The 20050-nt window shown below is 52.9% G+C and overlaps 1 protein-coding gene across 6 annotated transcripts in view; it reads left to right on the top strand.

The window, feature by feature from the left end:
- The first annotated feature begins 665 nt into the window (after window positions 1–665).
- Ebf4 (EBF family member 4) overlaps window positions 666–20050 on the top strand; it is a 70545-nt gene continuing 51160 nt past the window's right edge. For 2 of the 6 annotated variants that reach the window (XR_013050767.1, XM_076570635.1), the window contains exons 1-7: window positions 666–1066; window positions 1532–1653; window positions 12551–12707; window positions 13034–13097; window positions 13224–13279; window positions 14798–14871; window positions 15795–15863. Coding sequence is in view for 4 of the 6 variants with exons in the window: in XM_076570635.1 (XP_076426750.1) it covers window positions 758–1066; window positions 1532–1653; window positions 12551–12707; window positions 13034–13097; window positions 13224–13279; window positions 14798–14871; window positions 15795–15863 (851 nt within the window). In the remaining 2 variants the exon portion in view is untranslated. Of the gene's footprint in view, window positions 1067–1531; window positions 1654–11423; window positions 11537–12550; window positions 12708–13033; window positions 13098–13223; window positions 13280–14797; window positions 14872–15794; window positions 15864–20050 lie in introns of those variants that run through there. The other 4 variants (XM_076570633.1, XR_013050768.1, XM_076570634.1 and 1 more) reach the window with 4 other exon arrangements.

Below are 20050 nucleotides of genomic sequence, written 5' to 3' on the forward strand. Positions count from 1 at the left end.
CCCTAAGTCTGAGTCCCACGTGTCCAACTCGCCATCAAAAGTCAAGAGGTTTCTCAAAGGCGCAGTTGGGAATGTAAACTTAAGTTTAAGTAACCCAAGGACAGGAATAAGGATGCGAGATGCCCGACTAAGGTAGCTCAGCTGGCCTGGGGCCCGCAACCTGCTACACACTGAGAGACCCTAGAGCACTAAACCAGAGGTTAAGCCGGGGTCAGGTTCACTGAGGGAAGTGCCGGGAGGGCCAGTGAAAAGTCAGAAGGTACCAAATGAGCAGCAACTCCCGGAATCAAGCCTTGGCCCAGGAGAGGGCGGCGCACACTTAGGGGAAGGAGATGGGATCAAAAAGATGCTGGAGCTTCGTCTGGTGGAGACCCAGAGGCCGTGGTGGTTCCCGAGCGCAGCGTGATGAGCTGAACTGCTTAAGCTGAGCTCCTTCGCCGCGCAGCCCCCAGCCCGCCCGGTCTTCGCCTTCCCCGGCCAGGGCCAGCTTCCCGGCGCCCTCCCGCCGCGTCTCCCCGGCCGTGGCCCCCAACCCGGCTCCCGACTCTCCAGGGTCCGCCCCGCCGCCGCGGCCCCAGCCCGGCCGCTCCTCCCCCGATGATGTCACGTCCCTGGCCGCCCCTCGGCCGGCCTCGCGCCCCGCCCCCGCCTCCCCTGGCCCCGAGTCCCCTGGGCCCACCCGCTCGCGACAGCCCTCCTCCTGCCCGTGCTCCCTCCCTTCGGCTCCCGCTCCCCAGGGAGCGGCGGCGGCGGCGGCATGGCCAGGGCCCGCGGCCAGGCCCCCGGGAGCGGCGGGCGGCGGCGGCCGCCGCGGCGGGGAAGCCCGGGGACCGGGCCCCGGGGGGAGTCGGCGGGTCTGCTGCTGCTCCTGCTGCAGGTGCTGCCGCCCGGGGCAGCGGCAGGCCCGGGGCGCCGGGGCATTCGGGGACCTGGCGGCGGCTGCGTCTGCTGGCCCGGCGCCGGCCCTGCTTTTCCCCGGGACGCGCGACTGCTGCTGTTGCTGCCACCCCGGCCGCCACCGTCGCCGCCGCCGAGCTCTACGGCCGCAGCCTCCCCCTCTCGGATGGTAATCAGCGCCCCGCGCGGGCGCCGCGGGCGGGCGGGGGGAGACCGAGGCGGGGGGAAGGGCGGGCAGCTAGAGGGGCGCTCGCCCCCCCCCCCCCCTCCGACGACCGCGGCTCTGGGCAGCCGCCAGAGCGCGCCTCTGGGGCGCCTCCGTGCGGAGCGGGTGCGGGCTCCGCTCTCAGTCTGCTCACCGGCTCTCAGGCCGCGGGGGAATCCCTCCATCTCCCCGCCCCGCTCCCCGGGAGGGGAGGGGACAGCGTCGGCGCCCAGGGACCCGCTTTGACTGAGAGAGCCCCGGAGAGGCGAGCGTGCACTGAGGCTCCAGGACTCCGTGTAGCGCTGCGCTCCTGGAGGCTCCCGGTGCCGTCGGGTCGGGCTGAGCTGCGACGCCCACAGCCTCGGCGGGAAGCGATCCTTGGCAGTGGGGGGCGCCCACGAACTGCGGGTCCTTATGTTCCCCGCACAGGACGCTCTGCCCCGCGGTGGGCTCCACCTGAAAGAGGAGCCGCTGCTGCCCTCCAGCCTGGGCTCGGTGCGCTCCTGGATGCAGAGCGCGGGCATCCTGGACTCCAGCACCGCGGCGCAGAGGTAAGAGCCCCACCCGACCTAGCACTCTGGTTGTACCGCTTCTTGTCGCCTTCGTCCAGCGTGCCTTAGCTACTGGAGCAAGGGATGGAGAGAGTCTTAACACTTGACCGTCCCGACGAAGTCTACTGTTCACCCTCTGAGTCTGACAGACTTTTTCCTGAGAATATGGGGCGAGGTTGCTCACTAGTGTCCAGAGCTCTGGAGGAGGTGTCGCATCCCGCTGCACATCTTGAGCCTTGACCCACAGTTACTAGCCGTCTAGAGATGTCCAGTCCCTTCTTCTTGGGCAGTCTCTACTGTTCCACTTGTCCAGTTCCGTGGCTACCCGACAAGAAAGGCAAGAAACTCTGCCTCATTTTTTCTTTTCCACGCTCCTCAGAGTTGGAGCAATGGTGGTGTGCAGGGCCAGAGGTGTGGGTGGGGCTGAAGAGTGTCTAAACCAGTGGGCAGTTGACCTTGCAGAATTGATTGGGGTTGAGAATGGGGCCCGAACTCCTCCTCTGTTGGGTGGTTTTGGGTAGGTCCTGAGGGAGGCAGGAAGCTCTTGGGAATTAGCAGAATCTACTCTGGTTACTTCTCAGGGGAAGGATAGGGGTTTGGGCAGGAGACCTCCGTAAGGAATCAACTCCAGGATTTGGATGGGGACTTGAAAGGCTTGTTAACCCGGTCTCTGCAGCCGCTGGTACTTGGTCTCTAACACTTCCTCCAATCATACAACATGGACTGGAGGCTATACATCGCATGGGGAGCACATAGAGCCTAGTGCTAGGTAGGGACTGCCCCTGGAGACCCAGGGCAGGGTGGGCACTGGGTGTCCTGGAAGTTTAAATAGCTGCTACCCATCCTCTGAAGGACGTCGGCTAGAGATTGTCAAAGCAGACCGGGGCTGGCACACCACTCCCATTCACATATCCAAACTTGTGCCACTCCCATTCACATATCCAAACTTGTTCAGGCATCACTTGCAATGCTCCCCAACCTCACCTCATAGTAGACACAGAGTGTTTTGTGGGCAAAGGGATGCAGTTTTTCTGCACACCTGTCTTCACGGCCTTCAGGGAGAGCGCTGGTCTCTCCGTTGAGTGATCTCTCCAGGACAAGAATGGATATTGCAGATAAGCCAAATCCAGTAAGTTTTTAGAGTGATCTAACTAGATTATAGAAACACAAATCACGGTTGTTTAACACAACTGCTATCAGCGTGATAGTCTATTTCCTTCCCATTTCCCCCTTTAACGTCGTCTCGTGCCGTGCTTATAACTCTGTGTGCCCCCTTTTCTGTTGGTTTTGGCTTTTTCTTTAAGTTGAAGTGGTTGTGGGAAGTTACGTAGTTGAGTATATTAGAATGGAAGTTGGTGTTTCTTTCGGACTTTGCTCTTTGCTTGCTCAGGGCCAGCAGGTTAATGAGAGGCAAGCAGGAGTAACAGAGATGATGTCCTGAAGGTGGGTGAAGGGGGCAAGAAATCTGGGGATGAGACTTTCAATATCACCCCTCCCCCACTCACCAACAGTGTTGTCTACACAGAGAAAGGTTCTTGAGTGGTGTCTGTTCTGGGTCCCCAAGGCCACATAACTGAAGTCCAAAGCCTTCTGAAGTTTGAACAGAATATTCCTCAGGCCTGAGCTTGCTTCCCCCCAAGTCTGGAAACCCGGGCTCTAGGACATAGATTGAGAGTTTTCAAATGTGTTCCAGAGGGGAAGCTAATCCTCGGTTCTCATTCCTCTCCACAATGTTCGTCATTTCTCCGGTGTGTATCTTCTCCCGCAGTCAGTTGTCTGCTCAGGTCTTCCCATCCCACAACATGACAAGAAAATCCATCTCCCATCCTCCCGTTCATCTCCGTTCCCTGCCTGGTTTCATTCTCCTGCAAGGTTGCTCGGTGTGGATGGTCTGTGCCTTCCTCACCTTCAGCGACAACCACCTGGTTTTCAAAGCACCCAAACGCATTGTCCCCAGTCTCAATCCCAAGGTCCCCAAATACCACTTTTAACAACTAAACTCCTGTGCGCCAGACCCCATTCCTCCCTGGCTTGAAGGATAGATAACTCGAGACTCCTGGTCCCGTACTCTGACCCACCCCTTCCCCCAAACTAGCTTCCCTGCTCTACACACCAAAGCTACATTTCCAAGGTACTCGGGGTGGTGGTGGGGCTCACTATGTAGCCCAGGCTATCCTCCAACTCTGCCTTAGCCTCCCGAGTGCTGGGATGACAAGCACACACCACCACACCAGGCTTCAAAGCACCTTTCTCCGATCATGCCCTCGCCCTGACGAAAGAAAGGAAAAGTGCCCCACCCCCTCACGGCACGCCTCTGTCTGTGTCCTGTGTCCTCCCACCCTGCCCAGACGGTTTTTAGGGCTAAGGATGGTCACCACAGGATGCTGTCCCTGACACATCACCATTTCCCAGATAGTTGGCATTCAGGACTCGTCACAGTCGGACCCAGCTCTCTTTCCCAACTTTCCATATGACAGTGGCCTGTGGTGTTGGAGAGCCAGCAAGACTGCCAGACCTGCTTTTTCTTAAAACAGTCCTCAAGCCCTTAGAACCACACACCCACTGAACAGAGCCTCAGCCAGCCTTGAAGACCAGACTCCACCTCAGCACCTGGCTCTGTGTGTGCCCTGCCTCCCTGCCCTGGAGAGCAGTTCCTAATGTTACGTAAAGATGCTTACTAGAGGCCAGGCTCTGCCGTCCTCTGCCTGTCCCTGTTGTACTGGCCCTGCCAGCTGAGGCTTTCCTGTGGGGCAAAGATGGCAGTCCATTCGTCCTTCTTTCTACAGCACCCACCGGCTTCAGTAGTCCACCTAGCTGTCTCCAAAAGCTTCCCTGTTGGGCGCCTCTCTTCACCTCAGTATGTTCCAACAACTGCCCTACATCCTCCAGCCACCCTCTCCAATTTTACAACTTAGACTTTACAAAAATGCCAAGATTTTGAAGAAAGTGGATGAGGAGAAAAAGTCTGGAAGGCCTCCCTAAGATCAGTGAGGGGGGCTCTGCCTACACCAAGAAGATTCTGAGCATGGGAAGTAGGGAAAGAAGAGGACTTGAATGCCCAGCTCACAGGAAGGGGAGGGGAGGCTGGGGGAGAGGCTTCCTCTCCCTGCTGGGGGCTCCCTAACAGGGATGTCTGCTCAAAGACCCCTGGCCTTTGCTGTGACTGCCCCTGACCTGCACCAATAGGAATTCCTCTCTTGAGAGCTAGCCGCAGACTGTTCTCCATCCTCCTCCTTAGACAGGTCTTCCTGCCGGTGGGCTTAGCCCAGGGGCAGCACGTTGGTCCTTCTGGTGGGTTTCCTAGGCTGGGGGGTCTAGAGGGGCCTGCTCAGCCTTACCCTGCAGGGCTCAGGCAGTCTCTGCCCAGGAGTAAGGCCCAGAGAAGAAAGGCTGCTGGGGATGTCTTTCCTGTAAGCAGCTGCAGGCTAGCCTCCCTGCTAGGAAATGCTTTTGTTTGCTTTAATAATTAATCGCTGCTCCTCATCCTGGAACCTGGCTGGCAGGCTGGCCTGTGGGTGGATGGTGAGAGGGTAAGGCAGAAGAAAAAAACGAGGTGAGCAGTCGGTAGGTGGAACTGAAGGACGCTGGGGAAAGCACTAGAGCTCACGTGTGAGGGTCTCCTGTCCCCTGCTGGCCATTTAGACATGGGTCACTAAGTAGAATTGTGCTGAGTAGTGGAAAGGGGGACTCTGAAACCTCCACTGGCCCAAACCTCTTCTTCAGCGGATTCGTGCACACAGGTTCTGGGCAGCTGCCCTGAGCTACCAGGCCTTCCCTCTGTGGGTACCACTGAGGTGGGTGTGCCCTTGTGTGTCACTACTTTTGTCTTCTTTGTTATGCATCATGGCTAGGTTCTCAGCACTTCAGGGCCTGGGCAGGGCTAAGCCAAGAGATTTTGGCTGGAGGCAGACACAGCATGACGATCACGATCAGTCCTTGGGCACAGAGAATGCCTAAGGGAGAGCTTGGGCACCAATGGGATGCTTAAAGGGAGAGGAGTGTGGAAGAAAACGAACCTGGGACTTCGGCAGCCCTGGCGGGAGAGGGAAGAGAATAGCAAGACAGCAGGAGAAACTGAGGCAAATCTGAGACTAGCGATGAGATATGGGAGGCATACATTTTTGTGCTAGAGGTAGAGGGTGGTCAGCAGAGCCTGCTTCCAATGCTGATGACTTCAAGGTGTGTCTCCTTAACTCAACATCTCAGATTTGAAGATGGGTCAAGGCTCAAGCCCGAGTGCTGCTGTTCAGCATCTTGGGCTGTCAGGTAGGCCAGACTTAACATTTGGCAGGAAACCAGAAGGCCGAAGCCCCCAGGGGCGCCTTGTAAGGGGATGCAGGTGGTTATTGTTAAATTACTATTTATAGTAAGTATGTGATCAAGCGTGAGCATTTTGTAAATAGAGACAGAGGCTGCAACAGGGGCTTTGTCTACTAGAGAGTTCTGGATGCCAGGAGAAGAGCGCCCTGGGGCATCTTGCTCAGCCTTGCAAGGGAACATCTCCCGGGGCCTGCTGGGTGGGCTCAGTAATAGCAACCAGATACTCTGTTGCCCTACCATGCCAACTAGCATGCCCGTGTGCTCTGGAGTGCAGTTCGTCTCAGTAGCCTGGGCTAAGAATGTCAAGTTGTCCTTGTTCATTTCACCTCAAAGTCCTGACCCAGTGCTCAGGAAGCCTAGGCATACCAAAGCTTGCTGCACAGCGGGACTCTTCTGTCCAAAGAGTACCTGTGCAGACTAAGTTCTTCCCGGTGTCTCACAAAGTCCCCTTTAATCCTGGGCCTGTGTAAGAACAGAAGGTGGGACATGGTGGGAAATACCGGCATGAAGGCTTCCAAGTCTGGGTTCTCTAGACTAGGAACGAGTTCTCTACCGCTTCAACACCCTCCAGAGCTGAGAGGAAAGTGTTTGGACATTGTGTTTGCAACAACCTTTCTGAGAAACTGAGGGAATAAACTCTTTTGAATTTTTTTTTTTTTTTTTGAGATAGGGTTTCTTTGTGTCAAATTGGTTGTCCTAAAACTAGCTCTGTAGACCAGGCTGGCCTCGAACTCACAGCGATCCGCCTGGCTCTGCCTCCCGAGTGCTGGGATTAAAGGCGTGCGCCACCACTGCCTGGCCAGTCTGGATTCTTACAAAAACGGTTGGTGTGGCGGTTGTTGTCACTCAGCGGCGTTTATCTGAAGAAGGTACATGCTCTGTTTCCTGTGACACTAAGAGAATGAAATGTCACTCAACCGTGGGCTCCAGCAGTACACATCCTGAGTAGGCCAGTGCTCGCTCACATTCATCATACACCCGGAATCTGCCGAGATGCCCTCGGGCTCCAGGGGCTAAAGTTCGGCCGGCTTCCTTCGTACCCAGTGCTTCTGCGTGGCTGAGAGTTGGAACCCACGCTTACCTTCTTAGTACCCTTGGTTGGCAAAGCTCTACCTCAGCCAGCATCTGCTTCCTAATGCTTGAAGACTTGCGAAGGAGGCCAGGGCTTGTTCTTCCTGCAAGTACGTACGTTCGGCAGGCAGGAGAGCAGCAACCAAACAAGGCCAGCCGCGGGAGCTGGGAAGGATGGCTCAGTAGTTAGTGGTACTTACTTCTCCGTCATGAGGACCAGAGACCGGATTCCAGCTCCGAGAGAGTTGATACCTCCTTCTGTCCTCTTCGGGCACACCTCCGCATACATTCATGCACATACACAAATAAAATCTGGAGGAGGAGGTCGTGGCTTAAAAGGTGGCAGTGCCGGACACACCAAGTCCCTGACCCGGTACTGGGGGTGGGGGGTGAGTTTGAAGTACTTGTTCTCTGTGTTTTCCTTGTTCCCCGTAGACCTGGGCTCGGCTGCGTACGGTGGTAGCTTGTTGGGTTGTCTTTCTTGTCTCTGTCACACTCCACTCCTGAAGCTCCCTGAATCAATCCAATACGCTGTTAATAGTTAAGTTTTTAATCACAGGAGTTTCTCTGCTTCTAGAACATAAACGACACCTTGCCTCTCCAGCATTCAGGGGCCCGATCTTCCTATCCCTCCATCTTTTTTTGTTCTAAGCGGAGAACACTCAATACGGCCTGTAGCTCCCATGCCTGTGCCCAGCTTGTGGCCATGGGGACTCTCAGATCACTGGGTACTTTGTGCATTGTTCCAGTATGTCTCTGTTTCTGTTCTTTAACTATGGTTTGTTTTCTCATCACAAGAGCAGCAGCTTCTCCCACGGGAGAAGAGAAAAAGCATTTTCCTTCCTCCTCCCCAGGTTTCTCTCTTTGCAGCTTGCAGTTCAGCCTAACAGGTGTTGATCCCCTCTTGCAGTTACAGGGACAGGAGCAACGAGGACAACCAGAGAAGCGAGACACGGTCCAGCCTGCTTCTGGTTCTTTTGTTTTGTTTTTTGGTTTTCTGTTCCTCTGCACAGCACATTCTTTGTATTATTGTGAATCATGCACATAAAAATACTAGACTTTTCCCAGCAAAATCTTTTCCCATTTTATCTCAATCTCCTCACTTAACTGGCTGAGGCATGACTGAGGTAAACTGGAGAATTCCCAGGCAAGGAGCAGAGGATGCCCCTAACAGGGGGTTTCCCATTCTATTGGCGAATCTTGGTCTGATGGGGGCTAAGACTGTCATTAATATTGTCCTGTGGTAGTTCATGGTAGTGGAAATGTTAACTAGTCAATGCTGCCCCACAGAAGCCTGTGAGCCCGAGCAGGGTGGAGGGTTGGATGCTACTCTCGGCTGCCTTAGGAGGAATAGAGCTAGGCTAAGTGAGGTTATGTTGTGGGGCATGTGAGGCGGCTCTGTTTCTCTATGCCTCGCACACACTCTAGAACCGGATACTGGTGCTTATCCCCTAGAGGAACCTGCTTGCTTTCCCCTTCCCTGATCTCTGTTCTCTCTTTCTCCCAAACAACCCTGTCCGTGGGGAGGGCAGGCCCAGCACAGGGGGGTGTGGCCTAGGGCTTAGGGAAGACTCCCAGGTTTGAGTCTCGGGAGACCAGCATAATCGGGGGAGAGACAGGACTCTGGACTGACTGGCATTTGTCAAGGGGACTGGGGTGGGAAGGGAAACTCAGGTCACCATCAGGCTTTTGCACAGAAAAGCCCTATTGAATGGCCTGGGGATTCTGCACTCTCTCAGCATGCACTTCTCCTCTGCCAAGGCCTTCCTCTCTACTTCCTGCCCACTGTCTGAGAGCCGACCAGACTCAGCACAGGACTATAGGACAGCAGTGATGGGATTGCCCTACAAGGCCACCCCCTTCGGTCATCTGTTCCACTTGGTGGTTCTTGAAGCCACCCCTGGCAGAGTTCAAGCTAAGCTGGCCTTGTAAGCAGGAGGGTGGAGCTCAGAGTTGATGTCTCATTAGCATATTCATCCATAGTAATCAGAGACCCGCTGCGATCAAAAGCTCTCCTCAGGCTTCCCTGCCTCTCTGCTGGGTTGAGAAGCTGACAGAGGGTGGTCAAGTCCCCACTTGAAAGGCAACCTAGCCGGGAGGGAATGGGAAAGAATGGAGAGAGGACAATACCCCCAGAGCAGGGAACTTCTGGTAGGGAAGAGTGTTGGGCGCCTCTTGTCCTCTTGAACGGGAGACAAGACATCTGCCTCCTAGATCACCCATTCCCATGGCCACTGTGGCTCCCAAGAATATATCCAGGAGAAAGAACAGTTCACTTTTTATTTGCTGTACTCTATATGAGTGCAAACATAGCAATCGCCTCATTCCCCGACAGCCTAGATACTGTGGCCTAGTATGAAGCCAAAGAAAACAGTAAGTTGATTTTTTTACTTGTATTTATTTAATTGTGTGTGATTTGGCGGGGGGTGGGGGGGTTGGGGGGTGGGGGTGGGGGTGGGGCGCGGTGCTCACATGTACCATGGAGCTCTTACCGAGGCAGGAGGACACCTGGTGAGAGTTGGTCCTCTCCTTCTACCATGTAGGTTTCTAGGATCAAACTCAGGTTGGCAGCAAGAGCCTTTTACCCAATGAGCCGGCTCACTGGCTCCCGATTTTAAATTATGTGGGAGAAAATATTAAACAGCAATGAATTTGGTAGTCATTGTCAAGGAAGCATGCCTGGTGGGCATCTGGGATGCTGGTGTGCGTGTGCGCGTGCGTGTGCGTGTGCGTGTGCGTGTGTGTGTGTGTGTGTGTGTGTGTGTGTGTGTGTGTGCACATGAGTGTGTTTTCAGTTATGGATGCATATTCGTGGAGCGCACAGGGAAGTCAGAGCACAGCCTCATGCCATTCCTCATGCTCCTTTTACCTTCTGTTTGAGACAGGGTCTCCCACTGGCCGGGGACTTCACCCATGACCAGCAAGCCCCAGGGATTGCCCATCTCTGATTCCCATCTTGCCATCTCTGGGATTGCAGGCATAGGACACCTTGTTCGGCTTTTTATGTTGGTTCTCAGAGTCCAAAGTCAGGTATTCATGCTTATAAAGCACACAGTTTATCAACTGAGCCACATCCCCAGTCCTGGGCACTGGTTTTTAATGGCAGCTGGCTTCCCCTGTGGGATGGGTCAAGAAAAAGAACAAGACAGAGGTTATGATGCTTTCAGGACCTAAAATGTGGAAGTCATGTGCTGTTATTTTTGTTATATTCTATTGACCACACGGACCAGCAGGAACACATTGTGAGAGGAACCTGCTTAAGCACATGAGTATCAAAAGGCAGAATCCTTGGGAACCATCATCTTGGAGTCTGGGTACCTAATGCATGGGGAATACTAGCCTGAGCAAACTGAAGTGGAGTCCATTTTTACAGGGTGTCCAAAGGCCTTCAAAGACTCCCATAAGTGCTGTGAGTCAGCAGTGTGGCCACAGCACTCTTCTCTAGGGAGAAGATAAGGAAACCTGTAAGAAACATGCTTTGGTATGCCTGCCTGGCCTGGAGAAGAAAGTCTAAACTGTTCCTGGTGTTCATATTCCTATACAGTCTGGCAGGAACTTCCAATGCAAACTTTTCTCTCCTTGCTTTACACCCCGATGAATGTGTCTATGTGGTGTGCGGGCGCGTGCACGTGCATCTTGGCGTGTGTGGGGGCACATGCAGATGTGTGCATGTGGAGGCCTGTGGTGGATGTCTTCCTTGGAGTCTTCCTTGATCATTCTCCAACCTACTCACTGAGGTGAGGTCTCTCCATCAAACCCAGGGCTCATCCATGTGGCCAGGCTAGCTAGCCAGCTTGTTATGTGCACCCCTGTCCCTGCCTTCCTAACTGTGCCACAGCCACCCGCATTTATGGGGTTCTGGGTCTCTGAGGTCCTCCTATTTACATGACAAGTGCTTTAAGCACGGAGCCGACTCCCCAGCCACGGTCCACTTATTCCCATTGCCTTTCATTTTTCTCCTCCTTTCTCTCTTTCTTTATTTTGAGACAGAGTCTCCTGTATCTCATGCTCACCTCCAACTCACTATGTAGCCAGGGATGAACTTCCAGTCCTCCTGTCTCCACCTCCAGAGCCCTGGGATTACAGGTGTGCGCCACCCATCTTGGTTTTACGTGGCACTAGGTATCGACGCCAGGGCTTCCTTCACCACAGGCAATAGTCACTTTTCCAACTGAGCTACATCCCTCACCCAGTGCTCCACCTTTTGAAATCTGCTCCACGGACACTTGCCCTTACAGATATTTCTGGGCCTGTTTGTTCTGCTCTCTTGCCTCTTCCGGTTGCTGAGTTTCGACTTACTCCCTGGGGTGGCGGGACAGCCGCCGTCTCTGTAAGCCTCCGCCATATCCCACAAAAAGAATTATTATCCTTTGTTTTTGTTTTTTGTTTTTTTGTTTTTTTGCCAGGTGTGGTGGCTCATATCATAATCCCAGCACTTGGGAAGCTGAGGCAGGAGGATCACAGCAAGTTTGAGGCCAGCCTGAACTACATAGTGAGTTCCAGGCCAGCCTAGACTACAGAGTGAGACCCTATCTCAAAAACAACAAGGATAAAACAAGACAAAACCAAAACACCCCGAAACAAAACTAAAAACTAAACCAACCAAACAAAAAGAACCCCCAGACAATATGCTCCTCCTTTTCTTCTTTTTACATGGTGACATATTTGGGACTAGGGTGCCCACACTCTGACCTGCCTGCAAATTCCTGCCTCTTCCAGGCACTTAATTCCAGTGCTACGTGCCGTGCTGCATGGTCCCGGGTTTTAGTGCTGCACTGGAGTTTATGGGCAATCTGGTAAACGAGGCCTTGCTCTTTTCGTCCTCCTTGCTTCTGAGCAAAGTTTCTGATGAGCCAGGAGAAAGCCTTTTTTTAAGGCCAAACTAGGAGATCCTCCTGCCCAGAGGCCATGATGTCATGAAGCTGGAGTCATGCCCTCTGTACCCGGAAAGGGTATTGCCCATCTATAGTCCAAGGTCTACGATGAGCAGGCTAATAGCCTGGAACCAGCTCAGTGTCCCTGCTAGTCTGATGGACATCATGTCCCAGGCAATGCCATCGTCTCAGTGAAGCCCTAGCTGAAAGCTGGGGTGCAGTAGGAAATTCATTCCGGTATCTCCAAGGTGCCCCCTGATGCCCTAGTACACACTCCTAAATGCCTCTGGATAGTACAGTGAATTGGTTTACAGTTTATACACCATTTTAGAGATAAGCCTTCCTAAATATGGGTCCCAGGGAAAAGCCTGCAGTGGGGAGAGCCTGTCCGATGCCTTCATGCAGCACTGTGGTGTTCCTTCTTCTCAAAGAAGCACGCTGGGGTAGCCTCAGTGCTGGAGGCCTCTCTGTGGAACTGATGTGGTCCTGTCCAGGATGGAAGGGCCCATCTCACTTGACCTCTTGGCATGTCCAAGCCTACTCCTGGCCAGCCACCTACCTGGCCGGAACCACTGGGGTCTTGCTCACCGGAGGGCCCTTCCCGTGGTTTTCCAGTTCCTTTCCTCCCACAGTGGCGTGGGCCTGGCAAGAGCACATTTTGAAAAGCAGCCCCCCTCCAACCTCAGGAAGTCCAACTTCTTCCACTTCGTGCTGGCCATGTACGACCGGCAGGGGCAGCCCGTGGAGGTGGAGCGCACAGCCTTCATCGACTTCGTGGAAAAGGATCGAGTGAGAGGCTCATGGGCTGGCCTGGGACTAGCACCGGGGGTGATGGAGGGGCTTCAGGGACCTGGCCACATACACACGCACGAGCGCACACACATACACACACACACACACACACACACACACACACACACACACACACACACACAAGCACACTGGGGGCGCTGAGTGGATAGATAGGTGGTGAGTGAGTGGGAAAGCATGGGCCAATGGCTGGAAGGCAAAGAAGGACCATGGGATTCGGGTGGAGGGTAGGGATGAAGGAGGCTATGGGTGAAGGAGCTTGAAGGCCCTGAGCACCTGAACATCCTCCTGTCTTGTCCTTGCAGGAGCCTGGGACAGAAAAGACCAATAATGGGATCCATTACCGCCTTCGGCTGGTGTATAACAATGGTAAGCAGTCTGAAGCACCCTGAGGCACATAGCACCCTCATCAGGGCTGGGAAGGGTGTGGGTCTAGTCATCTGAGGCACCCTCATCCTCCCCCGATAGCAAGTTCTTTCTACCTTCCCACCCTAGGACTTCGGACAGAGCAAGACCTCTACGTGCGTCTCATCGACTCCATGTCGAAGCAGGTGAGTGTTCGGGCCCATCCTAGGCTTGTTTGAGTAAACATCCTTAACCCCTCTCGGCCTCCTTTGTACCTTTCCTCCCGCTGCTCTGGCTCTCCCAGTTCCCTGCCTATGGCAAGAAGATGGTGCTTTGTCTCTCCAGTCGGGAAAAGAAAGTACTTATGAAAAGACCCTGGCTTAAGTCCTATCCCTTAGCAGCACAAAATCAGGGGCGTGCAGTTTATTGGCGAGGAGAGAACGCCCTCCTCAGGAGGAGAGGAGAGGGAGCAGGGCAGGGGGATACCCGGGAAGCAAGTGGTCTCAGGTAGAGTCCAGCCTTAGCCCAGTCCACAGGCATCCCTGGACTAGAAATAGCACTGGAGTTGGTGCCCTCAGAGCCAGAAGGCAGCATTTTGCATCCTCTGTCCATCAGCTGTTGTCTGGGGACCGTGCCGAAGGCGAGAGTACACAGTAGAGGTAACTCCACTGAGAGCAGTTCTCCAGAGAAAATCCTCTGGTGTCATCACCAACTGTAAAGGGGGATGGGTACACTGGGTCTTCCTGTGTGCGTCCCACAGCTCCTACTGCAGGAAGGAGGCTGGGGCTGACCGAGCAGCTCAGGAAAACCAACCTGATGCACTGTGAGAGGCGGACCAGGTCCCAGGGCTTTCAGAAACATGCTGGGAGAAGGAGCTTGAGTTGTAAACGGGCCAGATTAGCAGGTCTGGAATGAAACGTGGCAACTTGCTCGCTAGCTCGTGTATGGACAGGTGCTTCCGGCAGCCTCCACCCAGTCCTAGTCCCAAAGCAAAGCAGAGTGGCTTATACCCAGAGAGCTCTTGGTCACTGGGACAGGGGAGGCAGGCCAAGCAGGGGCAGTGGTACTGGGTGGCAATGTGGGAGCCTAGAGAGAAAAGGACCTACAAACAGAGGAAGGCTGGAAGGCCCAGAGGCTAGGGGACTAGGAAGCCAGATTTACAGTTCCGGAAGCTCAATTCTAGGGGGGGCATGGGGGGTGGACCTGGGAGACTGGGGAAGATGGGATACAATGGTGCAAGGGCAACGTACTGGTACTGGTCCGAGCTGGGGAAGTGACGACAGGGAGGCGGGGAGAGGCAGCTCAGTGGCCTGTTCAGTGCAGAGAGGGACAGTGTACATGAGCAGAGAGGCAGGAGCCCACCGTACGCACAGAACAGCCTGCAGGATGCCAGGAGTGGCTGAGGATGCGAGCATGATGCAGGGTGGGACCAGCAGCCTGTTGGCTCCTCCAGCAGAGGATCTGCAGAGCTGACGCCATTCTTGCCACCTAGGTGATGGTCCTATGTGAGGGTAGAAGGCTCTCTTCCATCTGAGCAGCCAGGCTTCAGATGGACCCTGCTTTGCACCCATGGACCCTTCAGATCAGGGCAAAGGGCATGATCTTTCTTGGGGTGGGGACCTCTCCTGGGCCTGGGTTTGGCCGACACCAGGGCAGGCTCACGGGCTCAGGGCCTTGAGAGGAGCCCCCCTCCCCCGCGAGCCTGCCCGTTTCCTCCTCCCCAGGCTATCATCTATGAGGGGCAGGACAAGAATCCTGAAATGTGCCGAGTGCTGCTCACTCACGAGATCATGTGCAGGTAAGATGGGCAGTGTCAGGATGCACCCTGGTGTTGGCAAGACAATGTACCTTGTCACGATGTAGCTCAGGGTCCCTGTCAAGCCCTGCTCCTAGTTCACAACACCTCCAGTCCCCTAGGGAAGCAGGGACAGGGGAGAGACTCCTTGAGGCCCCATTAGCCTGGCCTGTTTATGTGATGTCTCTAAGTGTTTTTGCAAGAGAGGCCTCCTACTGCTTCTGGAAGCTTAACTAATGAAGCTCCAGGGAGTAACTCTCTGGGAAGATGGGCACAGGGCTGGCTTGGGCAACACAGAGGCCTCTGGGATTTGCTTAGGGGCCTGGTGGAGGAAACCCAGCTGCTTAGAGGTGAGAAATGCTGGGCAGCTCTTTGGTAGATAAGTTGGGGGTGGGGAGGGGGACATAGCTCTTAGCTCTCCCTTCCCTTTACTCTAGAGCTTAACATTTTCTGCAGGCCTTCCCTGGATATACCAGTCCTGCTGTGCCTCGGAGACAGTTCCTAATATGTGGAAAAGAAAATACGTTTAAAAACCTGTAGTTGAGACAGTGGCCACCCTGGGAAGGGAAATGATTAAAATAATAATAATTTTTAAAAGCTAGAGAAGGCCTCTGGAGTGCTGGGCACTGGACGTGTCTAGGTCAGGGTGCTGCTTACAGGGGCAGGTTCACTTTGTGATCATCCAGGAGACCCTGCAGGTGACCCACTGCTTGGTGGCACAAAGATTTCACAGCCAGCCTCATCCTTAGAACTGAGCTGCCAAGTGTCCTGCTGAGAGCCTTCCTGGCTTTCTCCCTCAAGTCCCCGGAGGAGATCCCCTGCACATAGGCATTCTACACCCTGAGCAGGACATCTGATCCCTCACTGGGCCTGTCCTCTCACACTCCTTCATCTCTTCTTTCTGTCTTTCTTCATCTCTTCTTCAGTCGCTGCTGTGACCGCAAGAGCTGTGGTAACCGGAATGAGACACCTTCAGACCCCGTCATTATTGACAGGTACAGGCTTGGGGAGGGGGCCTGGACGGAGCCACTGAGCATTCAGCAGAGAGGTGGAAGCAGAGAGGTTCCCTAGGGTGCTGTGTGGGTGGCTCTGAGGCCAGTGAGACTTCCTAAGGGGCCAAGGAAGTGCCAGCCATAGCCCGCTGAGAGACGTCCCTCTGACAAGCTTTCTGGAGCTGCAGTCCCCAGCTCCTTTAGCAAAGGAACCAGAGAAGAACAAGGATGTGACAGGATGGGGAAGAGCATCTGAGGAGAGAGACAGAGAGTGGGGTGGCTGTGGGCAAGGTGCTGGTGCTCTGCGCTGTTTGACTTGACTCCTGAGTGCTAGGAACACATCTGTGCACTCCCACACCCGTCTTAGATCTGGATGTTGTTATGGAAGGAGAGAAGCCAAGGGTCAAAGACACAGAGAGAGAAATGACATTCAAAGGTGTCCACAAGGTTGCAGGTCTGATCAACCTGGATCTAATGGAGGGAGTCCATTAGAAAGGAGATTTGGGGGAGAGAGAGCAAATGCAGGGTGAAATGCCAGGAGTTTGGTGGTAGCCATACCATGTTTGGGAGGCTAACTAAACCCCCAGGTGGGAAGTTTAAGAAGAAGCTGAGAACACAAGTGGGCGTCCTAAGGGAAGGATGTAGGCCGTGGACACAAATGTGAATGAATGGGATGGGGGAAACAAGAGTTGATAGAAAACAGGAGGTTCCAAGGGCTGGACCTGAGGTGTCCAGTATTGAGATGTCATGGAGGCGTAGAACAAGCAAAGGAGAATGAATAGAAACTGCCAGTGAGGTAAGAGAAAAACCAAGGCAGTGCCGTGCCCTGGAGCTTACGTCAAAAAAATGCTCCCAAGGAGGAGGCAGTAGGCAACTGTAACCAATACTGCTCAACACTGATCCTTAGACTTAGCAGCGGCAAAGACGTTGGTGACCTCAACAGGAATATTTGAGTGGAGTTGAGGTGCATTGCCGAGCCCTTGTACAATGCCAGGGATTGACCTAACTGGGGCAGCCAGGGAAGGAAGGGATGACAAACCCATGGACACACAGAAAAGCTGGGACTGGATGTTCTGTGCTCGATCTCAGAGGAGCCTTGGCATCCCAGAAGCTCAGTGTGTTTAACATGTACAGTTCAGCAGGGAGGTGGGGTTATTGCATACAGCTACACAAGGGGCTGAGGCTATTACCTACAGATAAACAAGCAGTCGGGGTTGTTACAGCTGCACAGGGAGGTAGGTTTAGCTAACCGCAGTAGGAGCAATCTCTGTAGGGGAGCAGTCTCCGGGATGTGAACATTGGAGGGTGGGGGTGGGGTGGGTCTGTGCATCTGTCAGCTTTCGAACTCAGACCCAAGGAAGGCTTTTCCGTCCCTCTCAGCCTCACCTGGGGAAGGCTTTGCTCCTCCTGTGGGACTGAGCTGCTGGAGTTTTTGATGCCCAGATCAACAATGTACATACAGTCAGGACTTAACTCGCTCCCTACAGTGTACAAGGAGAATAGGATTGTAGAGTTCAGAAACCGCAGAACAACCTTGAAGGGGTCAGAGAAGCAGGCTGGTGGAACAATGTAAGAACAAGGAGAACCCCAGTGTGACATCCAGTATAGGCAAGAAAGAGAAGGGAGGATTTCTACGCTACTGCCCTACAGCTAGTGAAAGAGGCAGGCTCTAGTGCATCGGCTGATGCACTGGCTTCATCCGGGAACACTGACCGTTGGGCCGGGGGAGGAACGAGGAAGACAGAGAATGTGGACTCTGAAGTGGGTCCATGTGGGGGTTTGCTGATACTCCCTTCTGATTGCCGTTTGGCTTTGTTTTATGACGGCTTTGTTTTCTCAGTGAAGAAGGAAGGTGGACAGCTGAGGATGAAGATGGAGAGGGAGACACTGGGGGGGTGACATGGTTATCTAGGAGAATGAATGCTCTGGGGAAATCTCACGCCATTACCAAGCAGCAGTAGGGCCTGCTCGAGTTCTGTGGTCATACACGTAGAGAGAGCTTTCTCTGGCCATCTTGGGCCATAGGGGTAGAGCTGCAGAACAGGGGAGTGGTTATGTGAGCCCCAGGGGAGGGGTTGCCAGCTGAGCACAGTGGAAGCTGGGGTGGTAAAGGAGTGGAAGACGTGGGCAAGATGTCGTTACAGAGATGAGCTGGGACTCACGTGGACCGGAGTGAGGAGGGGGATGTAGGTCCAGATGGGGCCGAGGAATTGCTGGAGATGAGGGACTAGGCAGGAAGTGAGAAGGGGGTTGGAGAGTAGACTGGCGAGAGGTGGGAGTGTTTGTGTTGAATCTTGTGCCACAAGGCCAGCCAAAGAGGGGAGCAATGTCAACAGAGGAGAAAATGCCCCAGGAATGGGGTGGAGAGAGTATCGGAAGGAAAAACATCTGTATTGATACTGAAATCATCAAGGACTGTATGTATACAGAAGCAGCATTCGGGATTATAGATAGTGATTCAGTAGTGAGAGCTCCAAGGACTGACAGGAAGCGTGGGGTTGATGGACGGATGCAGCGAGCAATGGCTCCCCGACTTCCCGTCTCCATCGGTACGCCGGCAGTCGTGTCCCAGCGACTTCCGTTTTGAGTACGGCTGAGCACACCCTCACGTTTCTTTTTAACGCTCACTCTCTGTTCATGTTTTGTGCTCAGTCTTCTCTAAGACTGGTGTCTCGTGGTGGCTTATCTGAAAGAACTCGGTCTTTTGCTCTGAGCTGTACGTGTTTGTTCTGTTTGGCTGTTGTCTTGAACGGTGTTGTGATGAAGTTTGTCTGGTCTTTCAATTTAAAAAAAAATATTCTGGGCTTTTGTTGTGTTTAGAAAGGCTTTTATATTAACGTTATTTTATTTTATTCTGGAGATGCTAAGGGTGAAACCCAGGGCCTCTGAGATACTCTCCTGATGAACTACACCTTCATCCCTAAGATGACTTTTAAAGTTTATCCTATGGGGCTGGAGAGATGGCTCAGTGATTGAGTACTTGTTGCTCTTGCAAGGACCTCGGCTCTGTTCCCAGCACCCACATGATGGTTACTACCATCAATAACTCCAGTTTCAAGGGATCTAACACTTTCTTCTGACATCCTAGGGTACCAGGCACACATGTGATATGTGTACATACATTCAGGCAAACGCTCACATAAAGTGATTTATTTTTTAAAGTCTTTTTAAAGCAAAAATGTTATATCCTATATGATACATACCAGAGAACAATAAAATAAAAATCATGAAACATTCCACATGACGGGTGAATATGAGACCAGCCTAGGATACACAGGGAAACCCTGCTCCACAAAAACAATAAACAAAGACTTAAAAATCTCACTGCAACCAATTCTTTCTTGTTTTATACCATTGTGTAGTCCTCTTGTGAAGATGAGTGTGACTTCATTATTTCTAAATTAAGTTACCACGGACTGTATAATCTCTAAATAATATGTTGTGTAGTTAGAGTTGTGTTTGTTGTTGTTGTTTGCTTGTTTGTTTTGCTGTTGTTTTGAGACAAAGTCTGACTGTGTCGCTCTGGCTGGCCCAGAACTAGATATATAGACCAGGCTGGCCTTGAACCCATAGGGATCTGCCTGCCTTTGCCTTTCAAATGCTGGGGTTAAAGGCATATACCACCACGCCTTGCCTACATTTTTCTTTTTTCAATTATTGAGTTTTTTCTTGTTTATGTATTTATTTACTTATTTACCTACTTGTTATTTATAGTTTTTGAGACACTGAGTGGCCCAAGCTGCCATTGAACCTGTAATTCTCTTGCTTCCTCCCTTGTACAGTGCTGGGACAGTAGATGTTTGACACACTCAGCTCCCAGTTGATTTTCATGACCTCTTAGTGTTTTAATCACTATAGATTGATGATGATGATGATGATGATGTGAAAAAAGTATATAGGGCAAGTGCTTACTTTTCCTAAATATTTTTTCAAGAGAATACTGGACATTTGGACCTTTAGTGTTCTTCATGCAAATTTTAGAATCTGCTTGTATAGATTCTCACATCAATCTACACATGTACACAACACACATACACACACACACCTACTTAGTGTGTAATAATATCCTTTGAGTAATATTGCAATGAATACAGTCTATCTGTCCATTTACACAGCTGCTTTTAATGCCATTCAGTAAAGTTGTATAATTTTCCAAGGCCACATGTACGTAGTGTTTTCACTCATTCACT

This window comes from Peromyscus maniculatus, chromosome 4 (assembly GCF_049852395.1).
Source record: "Peromyscus maniculatus bairdii isolate BWxNUB_F1_BW_parent chromosome 4, HU_Pman_BW_mat_3.1, whole genome shotgun sequence".
Taxonomy (NCBI): domain Eukaryota; kingdom Metazoa; phylum Chordata; class Mammalia; order Rodentia; family Cricetidae; genus Peromyscus; species Peromyscus maniculatus.